At 33.4% G+C, this 27,070-nt stretch overlaps 1 protein-coding gene across 3 annotated transcripts in view; it reads right to left on the minus strand.

Annotated features, from left to right (window-relative positions):
• Window positions 1-27,070, minus strand: part of LOC114326177 (zinc finger protein 345) — a 174,988-nt gene that overhangs the window by 143,573 nt on the left and 4,345 nt on the right. For all 3 annotated transcript variants that reach the window (XM_028274441.2, XM_028274439.2, XM_050656490.1), the window contains exons 2-4: window positions 12,939-13,188; window positions 11,752-11,881; window positions 8,137-8,384 (exon numbers count right to left, since the gene is read on the minus strand). In XM_028274441.2, coding sequence (XP_028130242.1) covers window positions 8,137-8,384; window positions 11,752-11,881; window positions 12,939-13,157 — 597 coding nt within the window. In that variant the 5' untranslated portion in view covers window positions 13,158-13,188. The remainder of the gene's footprint in view (window positions 1-8,136; window positions 8,385-11,751; window positions 11,882-12,938; window positions 13,189-27,070) is intronic.

The raw sequence follows: 27,070 nt of genomic DNA on the forward strand, positions 1-27,070 counted from the left end.
CCCACACCACCCTACACGCGACACTATATATACACAAAATTTTCGATTTTCTAAATCTGACTGAATTGAAAATTGGGCCAACTCCCATCTTAAAGTTCAGAAAAGACTCACCCATTTATATGTCAACCATCGATTTTGGTCCAAGGGTGTAGATTTTACGGCCCTTTCTATTTAGGGCCTCTTTTTCGTTCTCGTCACCAAAACTCCCAAAAAGTTTAAAAATTTGTCCAACCTTTACGGCTTCTAATAGAACTGATCATTACCTTTCCAACGCAAGTCTAATTTTGAAAATCGGTTATACCATTCAAAAGTTATAGAGCTTAGAAATGTGACTCAATTTTTATTTAAAAAAGGGAAAATGTTTGTGGATATGTATGTATGTGTGTTTGAAAGTTAAACCGATTTTATATTTTTCTCTGTGTTTAAAGAGGGGGTCAGGGCCGATTTAGAACCGGTGTAGTTTGTTACTTTTGACGACCCATAAGCCAGCTATAGGACTTGGTAAGTACAAAACGGCATATTTTTGGGGGTATATATATTTGGATCACGAAGAGGCAGGAGAACCGCAAATACATCAAATCAATAGCGTTGACTTAAGCTTTCAAATGGTGTCTAAGCCGTCAGGATCAGACATATACACGGCTCAGTATAGCCGAAAAACTGAAAAACTAAACTTTGAAAATTTTTTTTTCGACAATTACTCAACATTTCAACGTACGAATTGCTCCAATAACTTAAGGTTTGTAGAAGGACTCGAAGACGAATCTAACGATGTGTACCTCATATCCGGGAAAATTCGAATTTTTAGGTTATAGGCTTCATAAATATGATAAAATCTATTTCCTGTGGGAAAAACGGTTTCGAAAGCTCAATAATTCCTGTAATAGCTTCAGTTATCATACTTGACCTTAGGTCCATCAGATACTACTGGTTAATACGTTTCAAACTCATGTTTACTGATCAAAATCGGTTAAGCCGTTTAGAAGTTATTAAGATACAAAAGTATAATCCAATTAACGATTATTCCCCAAATGGTTTATGTAGTTGTAGTGGTTACGACGCTAAATTTGATCTGGCAACGGGCAATCCGACTTCATTTACCGGCCATATCAATATATTTTTTTTTTCAATCTATTTCGAATAGAAAAAAATCTAGTGTACATTCGATTGACACTAGATCATTTGGGAGATAATGCAACAAAGGTGACAATTTATAAAGCTTGACGTGTAATAGAGGAACATTGCATTCAACTTCATACATTTAATTTATAAATACCTTTGAAAAACTCCTGATACAAGAATAAAAAACCGCTAAACGCCGTAAAAATGAGTGGCGCATAAAATATTCCAGCAACAAAAGATCTGATATGAATGTTACGTGGCGCGAAAATGGATTTTCATTTGATGCAAAACAAAATTTTAGTTTTATTTTAAAATAGTTTTCCATAATATTTGCTAAATTTGAAGTAAACGCGCCACAAAAGAGTTTCAAAATTCAAATTGTATCAAAGTTACTCTTTTGTGGCGCGTTTACTTCAAATTTAGCAAATATTATGGAAAAATATTTTAAAATAAAACTAAAATTTTGTTTTGCATCAAATGAAAATCCATTTTCGCGCCACGTAACATTCATATCAGATCTTTTGTTGCTGGAATATTTTATGCGCCACTCATTTTTACGGCGTTTAGCGGTTTTTTATTCTTGTACACCATACATAACCAAACCACAGTTCCACAGCTGTGATACAGCTGCCATATTGGAAAATTTTTGTCATGTCATTTGAACATCCAATCAGAGCAAAGTTGTAATGCGACTGCGCCGGGATCAAAGGTTTTAATCCTATTAAAATTCACCCTCATATGCGCGTAAAGAAGTATAACTTCAAAAATTTAATTAGAATGATATGACGTCTTAAAAAATGTAATTTTTGAAATCTTCGTAGTTTTATAGAATTACCACCACTTTAAAAGACGGTATTACTCAAGTTTGAACAAATCTATTACAGTTTTATAAGTACTTTTTTAAAGCTTAGGATGTAATCTTTAAAATGCACTAAATTATTTTACTTCAGAAATGGAATAAACTATTTCTTTTTGAGAGAATTGAGAACGATAACAAAAATGTAATACCAAAACCGAAAATTACCAGCTAAAAAAATGTTTATACAAAGTGATCAAAACTTTTTTCTGTAAAACTTACCTAAAATACATTTAATAATAAGCTTCAACAATATTAAATGTTCAGTAAAAATTTTTTTTATTAGCTCTTATACATTATGTCTGCGTAATTTGGAACCTATTGATAACTTTTTTATTATCAGTTTTACGAAAAAAAGTTATTCTTTATAAAATACTCTGCATCGTATATAATCTAAGATGCAATCATAAAATATCAAATTAAATTAATTTTATACGAGGTATGTTAAAAAATATGAATTTCACTTAAAAGTAAAGTACCTTTACATTTCACAAAATCGAAAAGTGTTATTAAGAAAAGTTGTTTGGAATTAAAAAAATTGTTTTATTGTTCAATTACATCCTTCTAATTAAAATATTGTGAATAATAAAGGCACTTAACTCATAAGAAAAAATCATATTTTTTACATACCTCGTATAAAATTAAAAAAGTTTGCTATCTGATGGTTGTATCTTAGATTTTAGACCAGGTAGAGCATTTTATGAAGAATAAGTTTTTTTCGTAAAAGTGATAATAAAATCATAATTGTAATAAAATGATGATGAGTATCCGTAATTTGAGAAAAAATTGAAAAAAAAAATTCGATTAGAATAATGTAATTATATATTTAAACATAGTTTTTAATTTCAAACAACTTTTCATAATATCATTTTTTGATATTCTGGAATATAAAGGTATTTTACTCTTTAACGTAATTCATATTTTTGACATAACTCGTATAAAATTGATAAAATTTGATATCTGATGGTTAAGTTTTAGATTTTTGACTATCCAGACCAGTTTATGAAGAATAACTTTTTTTCGTAAAATTGATAATAAACAAGTTTTCCATGTGGTCCCTAGCTACGCATACATACTGTATAAGAGCTTCTGTATAAGAATTTTCAAATCGCAATGCCATATTCGGATTTAGCATAATAAAAAACAAAGTAAAAACATATTTGATCAAAGTAAAATGATGAATTTAACGATATTTTTACAAAACAATTGTTATTGTTTAAACAATTAATAAACAATTAGCAGCCAAATCTGCGTGTAGAACTTTTTACTTTAACAAGTATATAAACTAACAAAAAAAGTTTTAGAAAAATATAAGCTTGTTTGAATTTTTCCGAAACAATGCATGTTTTCGTTCTAATTGCACTCCCCTACATAATCTATCAATATATGAGGGAAGGGTGCCATATTTTGGAAGACATAAAAGGAAAACCAATTAAGTTTGGTTTCAAACTATGGTGTCTATACAGAGTGAGTGGTGAGGAACGCGCCAAACTTTAAGAGTGTATAATATACGTAATAATAATTAAAAATAACTTATATTATGTTGTTATTCGATTTTCATTTTTTTCCGAGATAAGGGGTGTTAAAATTTCTCTTACAAACTGACGATTTATTTATTGCTCTAAAACCGGTTGCGGTGTACAAATTAAATTTGGTGGATTTTAAGACATAGTTATTGCGCATTTTTTGACACACAATTAACAATTTTATATTCACCACTGGCGCGCGTACGGGTAATGGTCTGAAATTTTTTAAAGAAAAAAAATAGTACGCCACTGAGATATTTCAAATTAAAAATTATTTTTGAATTCTTTGTTAAATTTCTGACAATAAATCTATCTTCCCGTTTGTTCATACGACGCTTCGTTTTCATGCAAAAAATAAAATATCTTAACGCTTACAAAGTACCTATTCGAAATAAATTTCTACACATTCATATAGAAACTTCGTCGAAAACTTTGTAAGCGTTAGGATTTTTTATTTTTTGCATGAAAACGAAGCGTCTCATGAAAAAAAGGGAAGATAATTTTTTTATCACAAATTGAACGAGGAATGTAAGAAAGATTTTTAATTTGGAATATTTCAGTGGCGTACCATATTTATCTTTAAAAAATTTCAGACTATTACCCGTACGCGCGCCAATTGTGAATATAAAATTCTTAATTATTGTATGTCAGAAAATCCGCAATAACTACGTCTTAACCCGCGAGTAGTCGCGCGGTGAGATAGAATCTCAATTTTTATCCTTTTTCGGATAACTTGATGAAAAATGTTGCAATTTTAAAAAAATTTCGTAAGTGCCTCGAGGAAGAGTGTAGTAATGCGTAGGAATTTTTTTTTCTTCTTCTTCTTTTTGTGGAATTTATGGCTTTGTGGGGAGCCAATTAGCTTTAACCCGCGAGTAATCGCGCCGTTAGATAGAATCTCACATTTCATCCTTTTTCGTAATACAGTAAAACCTGTCAGTAACGGCCACTAAAAATGAAAGAACTATTGGCCGATATAGAAAGGTGGCCGCTATTGCCAATTTTTGTAGTCTACATATAAATGGTTTGGGAAATTTTTAAACTGGCCGTTAGGACAGGTGGCCGATGTTGGCAGGTGGCCGTTAACACAGGTTTTACTGAACAGTAAAATTTGTCAGTAACGGCCACTAAAAATGAAAGAACTATTGGCCGATATAGAAAGGTGGACGGTATTGCCAGTTTTTGTAGTCTACATATAATTGGTTTGGGAAATTTTTAAACTGGCCGTTAGGACAGGTGGCCGATGTTGGCAGGTGGCCGTTAACACAGGTTCTTTTAATAAAATTGTTAGAAATATATATTTTCAATATAAAAAGTAGATAAAAATAGTACAAAATAAAAATTTGTTTTAAATTCGTATTTTGAGATAGAATCTCACACGCGACTATCGACGTTACAGAAGTGAGCGCGACTACTCTCGGGTTAAAACCCACCAAATTTCATTTGCACAACTCAAGCGATTTTAGAGCAATAAATAAATCGTCAGTTTGTAAGAAAAATTTTAATACCCCATACCCCGTATCTCGGAAACAAATAAAAATCAAATTTCAACATATGAGTTATTTTCAATTATTATTACGTATATTATACAGTCTTAAAGTTTGGCGCGTTCCTCACCACTCACCCTGTATAGTTCAAATGGTTATTTATTCAAACTTTTACCTTATGTTGGAAGAACAAGTTCTTATGAAAACGAATTGGGCCAAGGAGAAATCGTTGTGCTGGATTTTTTGTTAGTTATTCAACGAAAATCTAACCATCGCATATTTTTTGATAAATTTTTCTCGTCTTACAAGGTATTAGGTTTGCTAAAAGAAAAAGGATTTTACGCTACTGGAACAATCAGCGAAAACCGTACTTGTAGTAGTACAATGGAAAGTGTAAAGTAATTTAACGAAAAGATCGTGGTACTTACGATTTTTCTTACGATACTGAACAAAGTGTATAGGGGATCAGGAATGACAATCCTGTAGAGACAGTTGCATCAAATTATTGTACCAGTGAACCCCTCGCAGGCGCAAAAAGATATTGCAGAATAGAAAAGAAAACCCAACTAACCTCAGCCAAAAGTGATAGCTTAGTATAATCAACATATATGGGGTGTTGATTTGTACGATAACGGCATATCTGTATATGTATACACCGGTATTTTAGGCGTTAACGCCCTTCCGGTAGGGATCTATGGGGAGTATCACCGAGCCGCAAGCCCTTATCCCTTGCCGTACTGCTCCCTCATAGGCCGATCAGACGCCCGCATATTCCAGTCTAAGCGCCAGATTCATATTTATAATTTTAAACTGTCGCGTTAGCCTTTTTGTTTTCCGATGACCTGGCTGGGCTCGAACTCACGTACCTCACGTCGAAGTGAAGTGGCGGTCAGCCGCTAGTCCCACTGAGCTGTCCGATCGACTAACGGCATATCTACTTACAAAATAAAGGTACGAGGAAAGAAATAGTGGTGGCCCATTTTATAAATGTGATTTATTATTGTCAATGTATGGAAGATATATAACGTGACAAATAAAACCAAAATTTCATAATTAGATTTTAAGTCTTACATAGCAGTTACCCTAATGAAAATAAAAGTACCACTAGTCGAGATAACATCCAAGGAGAGCGTACATCGGTTTCAAATGGTGAAATCAAGAATCATACAAGACCCAATCGTGGACGACTATCCAGAAACAGTTTGTTGTCATGAAATTATACTTGATAATGTAGGTAATTTCATTGCAGAGGAAGAAAATAAAATAAGAAGATGAAAACAAGCAAAAGTACAACTGTGCATATGTGTGTGAAGTGTAAAATCCATCTAAGCACATCCAAACTACTTTGAACAACTTCACAGTAATTAAAAATTAGAAAAAAAAAAATTGTTCTGGTAAACCAACGTTGCAACATTTTGTTATGAAAAAATTTAAGGACTTTTATTTTTTACCTTGATACATGAGTATTAAGTATATTCTCAGCAATAAAAAACACAATTTATTTTTTTTGTAAGCTTGGGAACTAATGGGTTAATATTTTGATTGCGTGACTGTTTGTGCCTTACACTGTAGTGAGGTGTAAGGATATTTTCTTTTGATAATATTAATTTTAACTCAACCAACTCAACCAACTCAATGAAAAAAAAGTAGCCAGAGACAGAGAAATACATCTACTATTCGTTGATCTAACTAAGGCATATGATACCGTACCACTTTGTAAATTATGGCAAGTCCTGGAAAAATCCCCTATTAATATAACTTTAATAAAAGCAGTGCAACAATTCTATAACAATATCCAAGCAAACATAAAAATCAACAGCAGATTATCCGATAGCTTCATGGTGAATAAGGGACTACGACAGGGATGCAGCTTATCGCCAACACTGTTTAAAATCTATATAAATGAGGTCTTGCATAAGTGGCGCAAATCGTGTTCTGGAATGGGGATACAGCTAAACGACGACTCAACATTATACACACTGCATTTTGCTGACGATCAGGTGGTGATTGCCCAGGATAAAGATGATCTAATATTTATGACAAACCGGCTGTTTCGAGAATACAAAAAATGGGGCCTATACGTTAATATGAAGAAAACCAAATATACGTGTATAGGAGGACAGAAAAGTGAGTTACATCTAGAGGATGATATGGTTATCGAGCCAAGCTCTGATTATGTATACCTTGGAACGAGAATCCAACAAAGTGGAAGGACAGAATTCGAAATAGAGGAAAGAATTATGAAAGGAAAGAAGGTAATAGGAGCTTTGAACTCGCTACTTTGGTCAAAAACCATATCAAAAGAAAAGAAAACACAGCTTTATAATAGCATCTTTAAAAGCGTGGTACTGTATGGATGTGAAACCTGGCAACTGAATAAGCGAACAGAACAGAAGTTGCTTGCACTGGAAATGGACTTCTGGCGAAGATCGGCCTGCATCTCCAGAGTCTCACATATAACGAATGAACGGGTACGAGATGTTATGAATAGAAAAACAAACATAATTGAAGAAGTCCAACAAAAACAACTTTGTTGGTATGGCCATGTACAAAGAATGGAGGAACATCGACTCCCAAAGCTAATAATGGAATGGCAACCCCCGGAAAGAAGGAAAAGGGGCAGACCGAAAACAACCTGGATAAGTGGAATCCAGAAAGCCATGTCTGAGAGAGATCTCCGACCAGGAGATTGGACAGATCGACGCGGCTGGAGAATAGGAACCGGAAGGCGCAGGACGCTATAAACCGGTGTTATATATATAATATTAATTTTATTTTTCTTCTGCATACATCCATCAAGGGGGCCTTCTCCGCAACGGGGCAAGATACAATCAGAATTATATTTTATTTTATTTATTTTGAACTGTATATAAATATCCTAAATATATTTACATACTTTGTTTTTAACCTGTGTTTTACTGCGTCTGTCATCCTGAAAGAGCTACCTTTCACAACCTTACATCGAATGTGTCGAATTATCGAATGATTGACGGCATATTGTGCACAATACCTGCCTTGTCTCTCTAAAATACTAACATAAAAATGAGTATGTTAGCCTGATGAGTCACCGAGCCGACTCTGTTCAAATTATGCATTTTCAAAATTTCGTATTAAAAAAAAAGTACATAATTACAGGGTAACTCACCTTTAAATGATTCATTAAATCACATTTTCGGATGTATCGCGCTCCGCATAAGTTACAACCATGTGGTCGGTCTGTTTGATGTGCAACCATATGGTTCATTAAATTGGCTTTTTTCCTAAACCTCCTGTTACAAAACTCACATGGGTGAGGCCGCGCGGCTGAATACTCATCTTGGTCTGTGGTCAGCGGTATGTCAAGGTATTCTTCACTTACTTCTTCAATTCCAACGCCTTCATGAGAACCATCAACTGAAAGTGAAAAGAAATAATTATATTATTAAATAAATAGATTATTTGATAATATAAAAAGTAGCGATTGTGTTTGCAGCAATTTGCTGTAAAAAATCCTCTTTTCCAATCTGGGCATTGAGGACCTCAACCTGTCATACAACGGAGAGTTATATCATCTTCTTTAGGTATCTTTTTCTATCTTATATCATATAGATGAAACTCTGATGTATGAAATTGTTTTTTCCACCTACCTCTACCGAAAGTATACTTTTCCGGACCTGATTTCTAGATCCTAGGGAGCAAAGTTGTACTTTTCCTCTCTAGGGAGGAAAAGTAAAAGTGACGTCATGGTATTTCATTCATGGAATATAACTTATTGACGCCCTGTACAATATCTTTTTTCTATTACGTAAGTATCTATACATTTTAACGTTTATTTAAAAACACTCTGTATTTTGCAGAATGGTAAAAAACAGTAAATTGTTATTCTGATTTAACAATGTTTACATTAATAATTTGACTTATATTTGACAGTTGACAGTTATATTGTACCTACTTGTTAGTTTTAGTTCTAATAAATTTTGTTGGTTAGTTACATAAATAAATTAAGTAAAAATGACTTGTTATTTGAGGAAGGTGGAAAAACCATATGTATAACATGGGAGTAAAGTGCTTTTCCTCCATTGAATGATTACTGCCCTCCGCTACGCGTCGGGCAGTAAACTTCATTCTCGGGAGGAAAAGTAGCACTTTCCTCCCTTGTTATACAAACAACTATTTATGTACATAAGCAATTATTTTGCATAAGGTTTGAAGTTTACGACTTTTCTCATAGGTGCCTAGAATTTGTCCCCATTCCTTTTTGTCCTTAGATTATGACAATGTAAAGTTGCGTTAATCCATCTGTCCTCGTGCCTGGTAATATTCTTTAGAGTCCTTTCCTCATTTCCAATATTTCGCCTGGGACCAGGAAGGAAAATTTGATTGGAAATTTCGCCTGTGTTTATCTTCAACTCTTAAATGTTTTGTATTTTTTTTCGCCTTTAATTTTTCTTTGTTCGTTTGTTCCTCTTTTTTATCTTTATGATACAAACAGATCTAGTCAATACTTTCCTTCTATGCCTCGTCCATTGAGTGTTGTCATGTACTTTTTCATCATCTATTAGTTTTTTTAATTACCTGCTAGACAATCCTCTAGCTAGCTGATATTTATGTTCTTATTCCATTTCCTTTTTCACCCCTCTTCTTCTTCGTTAGGTTGGAAATCATTATGGCAATGCGGACCCTGTTGACTGCCGCTCTAAATAGCTCTGCACTACTGCATTCGAACCATTCCCAGAAGTTCTTAAGCCAGGATGTTCTTCGTCTTCCCACATTTCGCTTTCCTCGGATTTTGCCTTGCATAATAAGTTATAATGAGTATTTTTGCCCTCTCATCACATGTCCCAAGTACTCAAGTTTTCGTCTTTTGATAGTTAGTATTACTTCCGGTTGATTTCCTATCCTTCTAGTTACTTCCACGTTCGACATTCTTTGAATCCATGATCTCAGTAGGATTCTTCTGTAATACCAAAATTCAAAGGCGGCCAACTTATGCAAATGGACTTGTTTCAATATCCACGCTTCCAAGCCATAAAGAAGAGTAGAGAATACGTAACATCGAAGCATCTTTAGGCGTAGTTATAACCTTATATCCCGACAACAAAGAAACTTTTTAAGTTTAATGAATGATGCACGTGCTATTTCAATATGTGTCTTAATTTCTTTGGTTTGGTCTACATTTGATGTTATCCATGTTACTAAGTATTTGTAGTTATCCACACTCTCAATTACAGTTTCTTCAATAGTCAATTGGTTGTTTGCGTGTGCTGATTTAGTTATGATCATACATTTAGTTTTCTTTAAATTCATCTTCAGTCCGTACTCACGACAGCGTTCATTAAGGCGTTGTATTACGTTCTGTAAATCATTGTTGTTATCCGTTATTATTACTGTATCGTCTGCAAAACGTAAGGTGTTCAAAACTTCTCATTGATAGATATACCTTTTATTGAATCTGAGAGCGCTTCTTGAAATACCGCTTCACTGTAGACATTGAAAAGTAGTGGAGACAGCATTCGTCCATCTATTACCCCTTTATTAGGTTTAATTAGGTCACGGTTTCCTTTTTCTATTTCTTCATTGGCTATTTTCATTAGATCATTGTTTGTATAAACTTTTTGTTGTTTTCACATGTTTAAGTGTACTTTTATTTTCCGTTGTGCATTTTCTTTCTTATGCTAGATCAACCCTAACAGTTCCGCTGTAATATTTCCAACTTCAGCTCCAGCGCCGGCAGATATAATTTCGTTAGAATACTTACGCATCCATGGTACTGATCTAGTCATATTTGGACACGCATACGCGTCACCGGAGCTGAAAGGGTTAAAGTCAAACCAAGCTGTATAGGAGTCAAACCGGAGCCAAATACAGTTGAGTCCACGAGTCTTTACCAGTGCGTCATTAATACCTGGCGAGATAAAACACATACTTTTTATCTAGCATAATTCTCTTCCACGCATGAAACTAATGACAAACCAGCTGCCGTCTGTTATTAAGTAAAAACACATGTTATTTTTATGAACGATCTAGTCTCAGTACATAGAAAAGAGATAGGTACAAAGAAAGACGATTGGGGATGTTTTCATATATTTTAAGTACAATTTCTGACGTTTTGGTTTGTTTACTTTTGTGGCTGTCAGTTTGTTGAATTTTTTGCTGTTATTTTGTCGAATTTTTGCATTATGAAGTTTTTTATAGTATACAAACAGTTGTTTTCACAACTAATTTTATATTGGAGTTAGAACTTTCATGATAAGTTTATGTTATTTTACTATAAATTTTGACAATGTACAAAGCTAACCTCATTGTTGACACAGTTAAGGGATGCTTGTGTTTAATGTTTCGCCAAAGTGAATAAAATAGCAAAAAGAAAATATGTTATTGAATTTTTTTATAAATTGTTTATTTATTTATTAATCAATGATAATAAAAGAATTTATTAAGCTACTTCAAATGTAACTGTAATTATGCACCAAAATTTTGAAGCAAAACTTAAATTTGATATTCTATTTTATTTGATAACGTCAAATTTTATACTATAACCCGTCATCGGAATAATACCCACTTTCTGTCACTTGCTGTTGCGTTTAGTAAATTTCCGACTTATTTCGTATGATTTAAATGATGACGCACGGGTAAAGACTCGTGGATTCAACTGTACATTGACTGTATCATTTATATGCAGAAATTATTATTAGTGGTTTAAGAAAAATTATTGAAATGCGTGTATGAATTTTAACTGTACATATATCTTTCCTTAAAGACAATAAAGTGTGACACTTACCAATTTCTTCAGCACAAGTTATGATATCTTCAGTCATTTGACAGTCCAATAACTGTTCTGACTGGTTATTTACCACAAGAACATTTTCGTCTAGATACATGAGATTATCAACATTGTCCTCTTGTATTTCCTGGAAAATAAAAATAGAATCTAATAACATTTTCAAAACAAAAGTGGCGTAGAATAATAATTTATTAATTGGCAGTTTAATTACGACCAATAGTAACATATTACGTAGAAACATGGATCCTGACAGAAAAGACAATAAATCTTGTCAATACTTTTGAAAGAAAGATATTGAGAAGGTTACTGGGACCCATCTACTACAATGGTATGTGGAGAATTATTAAGGTTCAACCACGAGTTGCATCAATATTACAAAAAACCCTCTATAGCAAAGATTGCGCTGGGCAGTTCACTTTATAAGAATGGCTAATCATAGAACACCTAGAAGCACAGGCGTAATCAGGGGGTGGTTTTGGGGGTTATAACCCCCCCCCATTGGTATGTACTTTGAGCTCTATACGCTCACCATTATGTGATGCAGACAAATCAAGCCCGTTTGAAGTTGTAACCCCCTCCCCACCCTAGGATCATCCTGGTTACGCCGTTGCCTAGAAGAACACTTAGTGGAACTATGGTGGGACGTCTCCCAGTGGCAAAATTAAGAACGAGATAGACGAATTGAGAACCGATATTAAAGAGGGAGAAGTTGAGGGTGGATAACTGGATTAGAGCAGCCAAGGAGAAAGATACTTGGGGGCAGAGCCTGAAGAAGGAATTAGAAAAACATTGAGCAAGGTTGCAATACTTTAAAGAACATAATAGATACATTAGAAGATGAAGTTATTCTATGTCCAAGAGAAACAAAATGGAATACAAAATCGATGACTTCCAAAATATTACAGATGTTGGATCAAAGAAGATCATTTAAAAACAAGCGACATAAAAAACAACAACAAGGCATGTAGATAAGACTAGATTAAAAATGCAAAAAACAATTGTTTACAACTAAGTGCCTAATGGTGGAGGAATTAGAACAAAGACACAAAGAATAAGATTAAAAGAAGAATAATAAAATACATATTTATTAAAATATTAAACAGCAAGGTCACAGAAGAAGTTATAGGTGCCAATTCAAAAAATGTACAATATAATATTAGATAAATCCTTTTGTCTTTACTTACTTGGGTTTCCTGAATGTCAGGTATGCATTCATCATCAACTAACTCAATCACCTCATGTTTTAACTCAGTTACTATCTCCTCTGTAACAGTTTCTTCTTGAAGACCTGTAAATTCTTCACTTTCAGATGGAAGGATCTCATTTTCTATGCCACAAATAACTTCTTCTGTTTGAACTACTGTGGTTGAGTCCTCCCATGTTAGACTAAATGGTTCATCCATTTTGTGTTAAGTTATTTGGATCATCTTTTAACTAAAATAAAAATAAATTTTTTAATTATTAGATAAATGAGAAGAAACACTAGCATTTGATCAAGAATCCTACTTTTTCTAAGAAACTTAGTATCTTATAACATAAGTAATAACATTAATCTTGTAATTGCGTATGGCTTGACAGCAAACAGCATGATCTCTCTCGGCCATGTGATTATACAGTCAAACAATAAGGTATGTACGTAATTTTCCCCTTGTTGCCATATTCTAAATTTGAAAAAATATATAATCAGATTTTTTTGACATACCATTCCTATTACAGCGAGCATTTCATTGGCTAGAATGGGTGACAAGTTTATATGACGTCATTTATATTTGGTGAGATTGTAAATGGTAACTGACGTCTGTCATAATATTGGAGGTTAAATATAATGTAAAATTATTAAAATCCACAAGGAAGAATTTCTTGTAGCTGGCTGTGTACCATTAATTACAAGTAATATTTAATAAAAAATGTTTGTCCTGGTAAAAGGTATATTAGTTTAAAAAGCCCCTATAGGGCTACAAACATAGAAACAAAACGTTTTCGCTGTGTAACAAGAGCATCATCAGTGTTACAAGAACATGGTGAGCCACCCAAAAATACAAGGGTTAAAACCTTTTAAATAGACCAAAAGTCTTATATAAATGTAAACATCGTAAAATCCAAACTCTCTCTCTCTCTCTCTCTCTCTCTCTCTCTCTTGTCGTATCCCCATTACTGAGGATCGTGATTTCTTCGAATATTCCTAACAATGTTTCTCCATTGGTCTCTATCTTCAGCTGCTCTAAGAGCTTCGCAGAATGAGTTTCCAACTGAATGTTTTATTTGGTCAGACCATCTAGTTGGTGATCGTCCTCTTGATCTTCTCCCCGGAACGTTTCCAGAAACAATTAATCTCTCCAAACTGTCTTCACCTCTGCGAATCACGTGACCAAAGAATTGCAGAATTCGTTGCAGACATATTGTGGACAGCCTTTATTTAATATTGAGTTGGTTTAGAATGGAAACGTTTGTCCTATGAGCTGTCCAAGGTATGCGCAGCATTCTTCTCCAGCACCACATCTCAAAGGCATCAATTTTTTGGCGCTCGCATGCGCGAAGAGTCCAACTCTGCTCCGTATAGAAATATTGAGAATACAAGGGCATTCACCAGTCTCATCTTGATATTTTGAGAGATAGATCTGTCTTTCCGAACTTTAGTTAGGCGACTCATCGCATTTTTTGCCATACCAATACGTCTCCGAACTTCTGCTTCACAGTTACCATCGTTAGTTATACTAGACCCGAGATAGATAAAGGTGTTTACTATCTGGTATTCCTGTAACATGTTAGTCAGTTGAATAGTGTCGAATCTGTCGACCACCATTATTTTTGTCTTAGCTTTATTGATTTTCAGACCAACTTTATTGCTTTCTTACTCAACTCTTCGCAGAAGATCAAACATTTCTTGCTCATTTGCTGCTATAAGTGTAGTGTCATCAGCAAATCTTAAATTGGAGATTTTCCTACCAGCTACTGTTACTCCACCGGCCCATCCTTCTAAAACCATCCTCATGACATGTTCACCATAAATGTTAAATAAGTCAGGTGACAACACGCATCCTTGTCTAACACCTCTCTCCGTCTTGAATTGGTTTTAGAACTTATGATCTAGTCGTACTGTCGCTATATTGGACTGGTACAGATTTTTAGGAAGTGTAATTTCTATTAAAATTGACCACAGATTTATCCAGCTTACACAATCAAATGTCTTGCCTTTTGGTAGTCAACGAAGCATATAATCATAGGTACTTGAAATTCTCTAGACCTTTCAATGAGTTGTCTCAGGTTCAGGATTTGCTCCCCTGTACCTTTACCCTTTACAAACCCCGCTTGTTCCTGAAGTATTTGGTAATGTAGATAGGTTTTTAATCTGTTTTTGATGATATGCAACAATATTTTACTAGCATGTGTTATTGGTGACAGTGTGCGGTAGTTTTCACATCTGCTAGTAGTTCCTTTTCTGTGTAGTGGGATATAAATTGAGTTACACCAATCAGATGGCCATTTTTTCTGAATTCCAAACAGCGACACAGATAGAATGGATGATATGTAATCCTTTGTCACCTAGTAACTGTAGTATTTCACATGGTATTGAATCAATGCCTGGGGATTTATTTCTTTTTAGTGATTTAGAAGGCCACTGATTTTCTGCTGATACCTCGTTATTTTTATATAGCTCGCCACAGTAGTTTTGCCATGTTTCCAATATTTCATTAGTATCGGTCTTTAAATTACCTTCCTTATCTATTATAGACCACGTTTGAGGTTTAAATTCTCGGGTAAGGAGTTTGATCTTCTGGAATAAGATCCTCGGTTCATTTCGATAGCCATGTTCCTCTATCTCTCTGCGTATTTGAGAGATGTAATCAGCTTTATCTTTGCGGCACTGTTAAATCCACAGGATGAATATAATTCCTATGGATGTGGCTTTAGGGCAACATATGACTCCCACACATGGTAAGTGGGTTACTAGGTAATAATTAATTAGGTCATTATGTTATAAGAGGTGGGTTGCCTGTCACCTCTTATAATGTTCATTGTATAATGCTTCGAGTTACATACAAGGCTTTTTATACAAAAATTTGGATAAAAATAATTAAAATGTTGAACTCTCCATAATACAATATAAACTATGTATATGCAATTAAGATATCACATAACAACGTGAATATAAGTTTATTTTAAAACAATTGCATATTATGTATGACTCCTTATAGTATTTTTTCCTGGAAACTCTCTGTTGTAAACGGGTCATACTGCAGCCAATTGGCTTATCATACTTAGTGATGTAAGAAGAGAATATTCTCAAGAGAATATTCTCGAGATTTACAAAAACCGAAATAAAAACTAGATACTTAGGGGTCAAATTATTATGATTTAAAAAATATGTATATTATTTTTCCCAATTCACCTAGTATATTTTTTGCATCCCAAACATTATTATTCTAGCCCAAACACCTACTTGCCGCTACGCTCACGAAATGCTTTTTCGCTTTGGCTCGCCGAGGAATCACGGGATTTTAGATAAAATCCCAAAAATCGAAGTAGCCGGGGCTGGGAAATCCCATGAACCACTAGCTAGGGTGTTTACAGTGTCAGTATTTATTGTTTTGGTGCTAAATTAACGTGCAAACATTTAGAATCGATCGAAATAAAGCATGCCTTCATCCAGTGCAGCTACTGAAAGAAGTTTCAGTACTTATTGTTTTAACCACTCCTCTAAAAGAAACCGGCTTACTGCTGAACGGGCTGGTAAGGTAACTTTTATTGCTTACAATTTAAAATTGTTAGACATATCAATCCATGACTGAGCTGGCGACTCGTGAAAAAAAAATCCCACAAATTCTTATTAGTAACATTGAAATGCAGAATGTAGGTGACGAGGATGAGCTAATGACGGAAATAGATTCTGAATCTGAGACCTAATCTTATTCAGATTAGATCACCACAACCATTATTTGCAGTTAAAGAAAGAGAAAGAAGAAAAATTTTTATCAAATAAATTTTGTGTTGTCTGTTGTGTTTGTATTTTTTTTATATATAAAGAACACTGTTGTTTCGTCACATAATTTTGTATATAATTTCATGATTTTTAATAGGTATCCTATTTCATCTTTAACAATATCCCTAAGAGCGTCATAGGGTTCATTCTCAGAAAATTCTCCATATCGAGAATATTCTCCGATTTTTCATTCTCAAGAATTTTCCAACACTAATCATACTCATATATATTCCATTCCTTCATGATATCCATTCCAGGATTCTGGAACAGTGTTTGCTATCTAATACCCTGCAGTCATGCAAGATATGATTGACTGATTCAGGTTTGCTGCTACATAGTCTGGAGCTCAAGTCTCCATGAAACAGTCCCATTGTATGCAAGTGGCCCTTGACAGGCACATGTCCAGTAAGGAAGCCTGTTATGATTCCTGCTGGTTTTCCGCAGTACTTCAGGCCTATTGCACATATCCGTTCAATAAATATTTTGCAATGTGTTTGACCCTGTATATTTTCACAGTAAGAGTTATGTTGCCTTCAGATTTAGGCTATTTTTCAGTTGCGGATGATACTCTGAAAGAGCTAATGCTTCTAGCAAGTGTATCGGCCATCATCGGCGATAGTGAAGAGCAGGCATAAGCTAAACACTTCAGTTGAAGTTGACAAAACTGTTTTAAAGTTTTTAATGTATTGTCGCCATGCACGCAGATTTACTTATAATCTCGTGCATGTTTTACGTAGACCACGCCCACTCCAATGAACGGGGCGGGGACTAAGCAGAATTGCGAGAAGCCCGAGAAGCGTATTTAACGAACGCAAATTTCTGCTTCGTGCTTCGTCAGCATTCAGATTCAGTCGTGTACGGTCGTCACGTATAGACCTTCTGGTGCTGTTCCACAAAAATTCCGTTTTATTATTTACTAATCCAAAATCCTTACCTATTCTCTTTCAGAGTTAATAGTTACCATTTCGGTACTTGTCCGAATGTAAGAAATTCTCTGTTGTTTTTACAACAAATGTTCTATTACTGTTTTACCTCGAATTATTAATTGCAGGTACTTTTCATTGCGAATTATATTTAGATAGAATTCGCCTGTATAGGTTATTAGCTTGTGTAGACTGGTTTTAATTCGTTTATTAATCTTTCTATTTACATATTTACTAAGATTATTTCTAGGTACACTAATAATTTCTAAAATCCACGAGGAAAAAAAATTTCCTGTAGTTGGCTGTATACCATTTATTACAAAAAACCATGAAATCCTTTATAAAAGGTATATTTGTTAAAATCCCTATACAGGGCTACGTCATAAAACAAACAGAACTAGTTTTCAATCGGTTGACCGATCATCATCAGTGTTTCTTGAATCAAACATGCTAACCACCAAAGTAAAAATATTAGGGTAAAAACCTTTAAAATTAATCCGCCATAGGAACATATAAAATTGATGTGACTTTACACATGGATGTACAAAATATCCAATGTTTAACGTTCGAGGTACCATTGAGCTATATTTGACTTGTTCACATCATGGCTGTGTAGAAGCAAGTTCATAATAATAATTATTTATAATTTTTGAAGTTATACTTCTTTAGGCGCGCTTGAGAGTAAAATTTCATAATTCTGCGCGCATGCGCACACAGACAGTATGGTATAAACGTTATACGGGATCTGATTGGGTGTTAAAATCATCTGTCAATATGGAGATTTTGGATAAACAAATTAATGTTGTGTATATTAGTTTTTATTGTTGTGATGGCAGAGAAAAATGCAAGTTTATAATATTGTAGTGACTTTTTAAATAGTTTTTAAAAGCGACAAGTACGTAATAATTGTAAATGTTTCAGTATCCTAATAAAAAATTTCATAGGTAGCACCTACCTATTTGGAAAAATTAAAAAGAACCTACTAAAATAGTATGTAATGCTTTGATTTACATAATTTGATTACCATCAAAATTTTTATCAATATTCACCTAATATATTGTTTTCTTGTATTCTAATATTTCTTTCAATTCTAAATAATTCAAAATCAAAATAATTTGGTTATATTCAGAACCGTCAAAAGTTTAATCCGTTTAGTTAGTTGATCTTCGCACATGGTCTCCGTGGGTAAAAGTTTAAGGTGAATGAATTTAAATACTAACTGCGCTGATAAGCGGGTTCGAACCCCAATGGAAACTTCAATTTTTTTTTATACATTTTATGATTGTAAGTTTATTATAGTTATAATTTTTTTTCAGAACATATGTATTTAGTTAAAAATTTTTCCTACATTGTTCAGAAATGATTTGTGGCATTTTTCAATGTGTTTGTTTGTGTGTGTTTTATTATTTTAATTTTTGGCACTGTTTTAATAAAATTTTTTGAGAAGTAGTAAGTATTAGAATTAGTTTAATATTTATATATAAATAAACTGTTTAAAGTATATTAATTTCGTTGAAATCATATAATAGAAGTATAACTTCTTACGTGCGTACAAAGTACACACACACACACACACATTCGTTTTTATAATAATAATTTCTCTTTTTCAGTGCTTGTTATTTTTACCAACTTCTAATTTTCTCTTTATTAATAGTTGTGTGTATTGTCCTTTTCATGAGCATTTTCCAGTGCGTAACAAATGATAGGAAAAAGGTTAAGTCCGTGATAATACACATTTATGACATTTATTCTAACATGACATTTTAGTTAAATCTGACAGTTGTCACATTTTACTTTCAATTTGGAATAAAAACAAATCAAATGTGTTTCTTGCATTTATAAAATGGTATTTTCTTTGATTTGTATAGTCTTATAAATTATACAGATTATATTTGTAATATTATCTAATTAATTTTTTTTTATTATGGCGCCATCTATCGACAACTAGAATAACTAGAATAAATGTTGTAAATGTCTGTATTCACGGACGTGCCTTTTTTTTCTGTCACATACAATTTAATGCGTTAGAAAGAAATCGAAAAACTGTGACGCACTGAAAGATGATCATGAGAAAAAGAATATATACTGACTTGTGTTTGTATAATATCTCTTACAACTAACACTTGACTCTATATTCATATTTAACTTACTTGTCTATTAATATATTATGTACTAACCTTTCTCTTTTCTAGTTTAATTATTTACATTTTCGTATCTTTACATTTATTATTCGTTTAAGCACATATAGATACTAATTTAACGTACACCTTTTGCTAACTTTGATTTCAATCATAGGCGTGACCAGGGGGGGTTTGGGGGTTGTAACCCCCCACCCCTATTGGGATTTACTTTGAGCCCTATACGCTTAACACCATTACTATTCCATACCCCTCAGCGACCCTCCAGTAGTTGTAACCCTCCCCCCGCCCTTAAGGTCATCCTGGTTACGCCGTTGATTTCAATTACTATTTATGTTACTTGTTTAATAATTTATATATAACTGGACTTAATAAATTTTAGTAACGTTATTTCAGTTACGTACTTATAGGTATTCTGCAAACAGAAGTATATACGAACTTCTGTTTACTTATAGATATATGTATCGTAAATTGCCTTTGCCGATATTTTTCTCCTCGTTTTTACATTTACATTTGTTATAAGTCTATATACTTATATTTTGTTTCTTTGCTTTTCCTGTGGTCTTGTTTCGTCTTTTAGGTATTCCTATACAAGGGTAATACGGTCTGGGGTCGTGTACACGACGATAGCTTTCAACTTCTCCTTCCTGCGAATACCTTAGAACCTGGACAATAGTGATGTTGATTAAAGTTACTTTCGAGTATTCGTTACAAATCGTTACTTTTGTATAAAGTAATCATTTACAGTATTCGTTACTTTGATTACTATGATTACTTTAGTTACTTTTGTATTTAAGTACCGGTAATCATATCGAGAATCGTATTTCTCAGTAGGTAGGTATTTTGTATAGGTATCCCGATATAACAACGACCTTCACCGATCTGTTTAAGGGATAAATCGATACTTTTGTATAAAGTAATCATTTATTCGTTACTTTGATTACTATGATTACTTTTGTATTTGAGTACCGGTAATCATATCGAGAATCGTATTTCTCAGTAGGTAGGTATTTTGTATAGGTATTCCGGTATAACAACGACCTTCACCGATCTGTTTAAGGGATACAAATGATTTGGTTACTATGATTACTTTTGTTACTTTTGTATTTGGGTACTGGTAATCATATAGAGAATCGTATTTCTCAGTAGGTAGGTATTTTGTATAGGTATTCCGTCACACCCTTAAAACGCTTCATAACGATAACGATATTCAATTACACTCGTAAAATACCGGTCCCGTCCGTTACTCGCTGGGATACGATTGGTATTTTTTTATAGAAAGTAATCAAGTGTACTGGTTGTAGATACAATAGTCGTTACTCGCTCTGATACGATTGGTACCAAGTAACGAAGTAATCAGAGTAATCAAAGTAATCAAAGTAGATACAATAGTCGTTACTCGCTGATACGATTGGTACGAAGTAATCAGAGTAATCAAAGTAACGATTTGCCTCTCTGTATAGTAATCGTTACTTTCGGAATTCGTAAGTAACGAGTACTTTGTAACGAATAGTTACTTTTTCAACATCACTACTGGACAAGATGTCGTCATCTGAACAACACCCATACGACACGAGGTCCAAAAAGGACTCCAATAGAGTGCTACCTCAGTCTCCGCCCACAAATGAGGAGCCGGATGAGCAACAGTATAATTAGAAGTGATGCACAATTTTCAGTATGAAATAAATTAATTTAGATTGATTTACAGCATAAAAATGGGATTCATTATTAACCATAGGGTTGATCAAAGAATTAGGTGCCATAATAAAATAGTTTGAGAACAACATTTGAAATTAATATTGAAAGTAAAGGTCTCTAGTAGTTATTAAATAATTTCAACATAAGTACATATTATTCTATATGTGACCATATAGACATATAAACAGATTAGAAGCATTCCAAAGGTGGCTTTATCGCTGTATCCTAAAGATACCATGGACGAAGAAAGTCACAAATGTAGATGTCCTTAAAAGAATCAACCAAGAAAGCCAACTTTTCGAAACCATCAAGACAAGGAAAACAGCATATCTGGATGACATCATGTGAAATGAAAAATACCAGTTCCTCCAACTTATATTCGAGGGTAAAATTGAAGGGAAGGGAGGAATGGGATGCAAAAAATGTCCTGGCTCCGAAACATAAGGCAATGGCAGTGTCCATTGCCAATCTCAATGTGTGAGTACAATCTCTGATACATGTTGCAAGAAACAGAGAGATAATGGAAAATGTGATCGCTAACATCCATTAGTAGATTTGCATCTGAAGAAAAAGAAGAAGGCCATATAGAATACTATTAACATACTTAGTATTAATAATTGTCAAAATTATTACTTTTGTGGTTTTTTGTTACATTATTTTCATCACCATTTAAACAATTATTTTATTTCAATCATTCTTCTGTGCAATGTGTCCTTTTCTTAATATTACTGTTTTTTGTAGGGTTTTAAAGCATTTTTCATTCATTCTGATTGTGTTTTGTTTTTATTGTGTGTTCCTAATTCTGGTGTATGTTTTGAATATTGTTTGTCTGTGTCTCTATATTTTCAAAATGTTCTTGTAACTTTCATTTTGTTCATCTTCTTCTTATGGTGCCTATTCGTTACGGATGTTGGACACTAACATGGCTATTCTGACTTTGTTGACTGCTGCCCTGAAAAGTCCGGTAGTGGTTAAGTTAAACCATTTTCGCAGGTTATGCAGCCAGGATATTCTTCTTCGTCCTGGACCTCTTTTCCCATGCACTTTACCTTGAAGTATGGGCCGAAGTAGGTCATATCGTTGTTCATTGCGCATTACATGGCCCAGGTATTCCAGTTTGCGACGTTTTATGGTTACGACTAGTTCGCGCTCTTTACCCATTCTATGTAGAACTTCTTCGTTGGTAACTCTGTCTATCCAGGAAATCCTCAAAATGCGTCTATAGCACCACATCTCAAATGCTTCGAGTCTCTTCAGTGATGCTCGATTTTGTTCATAAAGCAAAGAAAATGCTTTGACATTTGAAATTTAGGGATATTTGACCTTATTTGTATGATTTTTATTTTTTAAACATATATTTTGACTTTTATTATTTGTGAATCCTAAAAAATAGTAGGAGGTATATAAAAAAGAATTTGTTTAATTTATCTATATCATTATCTATAACATTTATCTATATCACTAAAAAAGTTAATCTAAAATTTAAATACTGTACAAAATAAACAGAGTTTTGGAAATTCAATTCAATGCAAATTACTATTCAATGTATGTACTACAAATACAATGTAAATATAGTAATTGTGTGCCTCATTATATTTTCCCAATATATAGATTTTAGAAGGTTAACCAAGCTGTCATGTTGTTATTCTACACAAAATCCTTTGTAAAAGCAAAAAAACTTTGTCATCATTTGCAAAAGTAAAAGATTCAAAAGAAATGTTGTGTACAACAAAGGACAGAGATATTAAGTATTTTAAAAAATCTAAGATTCTTCATTGACAATACTCACGACATCATTTGTTAATTGAATAACAAATGTTGAGAATCACAAATAAACATGTGAACAGTGAGAACACAGCTTCCTGAGAAATGCCACTTGACATGTGAGTAGCAACTGTGTAACTTAACATCTAAAACAGTGGTGGGCAAACTTTTTAATGGGGGGCCACAAAGTTCAAGAAATTCTATAGGAGGGCGAGAATTATAGAAAAAAGGCATTTTGTGTTAAAGCTCTCTGTATACTATCCATATGTTGATGGACCCTCGGCGGGCCAGATTAAATAAATTCGTGGATACTTTGCCCACCACTGATCTAAAACATATCACATGGGTAGTATCCTAATAGATTGAGTGATAAAATTTTGTACACTTATTTGTAACGTGGTATCAGGTTAGTTGGAAGAACCTTGACCACTGAAATAAAAAAGCGAAAAAAAAAACCTCAGAAAGAACCTTTCATTCAGCATGATACACCAGATATACCTTTTTATAAAATAGGAGCTGACAGTTTAAATTTTGGGGTTCTGATTATCTAGTAGTTGTTGATTACTTTAGTCAGTGGTTAGACCTAGTAAAATCAGAATCAAAAACAGCAAAAGAAATAATTAAAAAATCAAAGGTATCAGATAAGGTCCCATTTGATAGCAATGAATTCAGGCAATTCACCCGAAAGCAGGGTTGGCAAAAACCAAGGTTTTTTTTTTGCAAAAAACCAAAAAAAAACAGGTTTTTTGGTTTAAACCAGGTTTATTTGGTTTAAACCAGGTTTATTTGAGACAAAGTATTATAAGTCTAAATACTTTAAATAAATTATTTTATAACATATAAGTAGTAATAAACAAAGAAAATAATGATTAAGACACATTTTATTTTTATTTACACACACAAAAAGTTAATATACATAACAAAAAAACATCTTCAAACGTAATAATATTCAAATAACTAAGTTCGAAAATACAAAAATATAATTTATTTATCTTCAGTTTCTTCATTTGGGGCAGATGTATTTAAAACTTTAAATAAAAACACCAGTTTGGTTTTTTCTTAAAAAAGCCAGTTGGTTTAACCCAAGGTTTCAAGCATGTTGGTTTAAACCAGCCAACCCTGCCCGAAAGTAGAATTTCAACCTGATCACATCGTCCCTGCCATTTCCAACTGTCGAATGTGAAAAGTAGTACTTTTCAGGAGAGCAAAATAACTCTTTTTTTAGAGACTCCTAAATCAGCGCATCGACAATTGGGAAAATTTTTATATTTTTTATATGTAAGGTTTAATCCTTGTTAGATTGATAACAAATTTAAACTGCTTATCATTTTTTTCTTTCCAAAAAATCACATTCGTTACTTTGCTTTTTGTATAAATCAAAGATTTGTTTCGGTCCGATGTTTCAAAGTAGCGAATGTATAATAGCGAATAACTGTATAATCAAATAATGAAAATCCGTTAAAATGAAATCATAAACTGCCTCACAAGAATTTCTTGGAAGCGATACTGAAACAAAATTCGCACAAATTGTAAACACGTGCATTTTGTTCTTCTTAGTAGTTTAGCATTTTCGACAGTTTACAGATTATAATTTTGACTATCATCATCATCATCATCATCAATGGCGCTACAACTCTTCGTGAGTCTTTGCAGCGTTTACTATTGCCTTCCATATAATTTTGAATAACTGTTATAAATTAGGTACAACACAAACTAACGAATGTGACACATTCGATATTTAGCGTTGTACAAATATACCTTTAGTTATATTTATACAAAACAATAGTATCGAATATACCATTTTTTTCGTCAGTTTGCAGTCAACCAAATGGAAAAATGGTCATATTGGTTGGTTTAAACACCATATTTCCTGCGCTCCTAATCAAGCTACAATAACGAGAATTTGCCGTAAGATGTATCACATATAATGCGAGGACAAGGTATTGAATATGAAAATCCCGATTTTTCACATTCGATAGTTGGAAATGTTAGGGACGACATATAGTCCAAGATATCCACAATCTAACGAACTAGCAGAGAGAGCAGTGGGAATTTGTAAAAATATGCCTAGAAAATGCAATGACTCTGGTGAGGACATACAGAATGGATTAAGAGAATACAGAACAACTACTTTAAAAGGAATTTATTTACCCCCATCTGAACTTCTCAACAACAGGGTTCTTAGGACAACTATTCCAGTATTTCAAAAAGTTCTGTCTAATAAAACACCATAGTGGATCTAAATAGATTAAGAGGGCAGAGTAAGAAAAGATAAAATATAGGTACAGTTACGGTCATTGAATAGTTTACAGGCTTACGTATCTAGGAGCCGATTTTTTAAATTATTATCTTGTTTAAACGCACCTTTTACGTCAAAGTGACGTTACCACTGGTGTACCTAGACTAGGTTATTTAAAATTAAAAAATAAAAATAATATAAATAAATATATTTTACAAAGTTTAACAAAATGGAAAGTATAAAAAGAAGTTTTTTTAATAGAATGGATTATGGTCTTAATAATGAAAAGAAGGAAGTCTGTTTTGAAAATACCGATTTTATTTTATATCTATCCCAAATTATCCAATCTTTGTTTGACTTTCCATATGCACATATATGACTCACGTTCAAATCTGCAGCAACTTGTCTTAAAAGCCAACCTTCTTCGAGTTTGGCAATTACTCTTGCTTTTGCACATCATTCAAATTCATTATAACCATTTTGGAGGAGTTTGATATCGTTATTTCATTTTTCAATACTCGCGAAATTTTTGACAAGCACTGACTTCTTGACTTTGACATTTATCAAATCCGTACGACACTGCAATTTTACAGTATTACAATATACAAATTAAGGTGTAAACTATTCAGTGACCGTAACTGTACAGTGGAACCTTGATAAGTCGGATTAATCGGGACTGCAGCCTATCCGGGTTAGCCGGAGAATATGGTAAAAATTAATAAAATACAGTATACTTACTGATAAACTCCGTTATAATTATTGCAAAAACATGAAATACCTATGCACAGTACATCTAAATTATGTACAGTTGTATACAGTATTGTTCATTTCTTGCTAAAAAACTCAGTCAAACTGAAAAAATTATTGTATTGTCTGATAAAAATCAGTCCGGGTTAGCCGGACTTCCGGGTTATCGGAGGCCAACTTATCGGGGATCCACTGTGCCAGGTGAAATTACGGCAATATTTACAGAAGGAAGGTCTTATTAGACCTTGTCCTCACAAACTGGTTCATAACACATCCTACAAAATGCCTTTTGCAAAACTGATGTGCCAAGTTCTGATAGTATTCCAAACATTCCTTCAGGTAGTAATGAAATTGTACAAATTAATAGTACTACTAAACCTAATAACATTGGAATACGCTCTGGTAGGACTGTAAATAGACCTTTCAGGTATAGTAATTATGTTTGTTAGAAGGGGTAAAGGGGGAGATGTCACAACTGGAGATGTCACAACTACAGATGTGAAGTGACCTTCAATAAGACAGTTAAGAACAGTGCGTCTGTCAGCCTTAACATGCACATCTGCACATCCAGACACCTGAGAAACACCACTCAATATGTGACTATACACTCTGAGCTTCGCTGGTGTCGCTCCTAGCGGATTAGTAATGCACCGTTCACCGGTAATTTTTAAATTTATTATTAATTGTTATCGCTTAATATTTACAACGCAAAAAAGTAATTAAATTGTAATCGATTTTTTAAAGATTTTGCTAATCATTTTAACGTTCTATTAATGAAATATTAATTTCTTACTTCGGATACTTTCACAATTATCGTGTAGATGGC

Source organism: Diabrotica virgifera, chromosome 7 (genome assembly GCF_917563875.1).
Source record: "Diabrotica virgifera virgifera chromosome 7, PGI_DIABVI_V3a".
NCBI classification, from domain to species: domain Eukaryota; kingdom Metazoa; phylum Arthropoda; class Insecta; order Coleoptera; family Chrysomelidae; genus Diabrotica; species Diabrotica virgifera.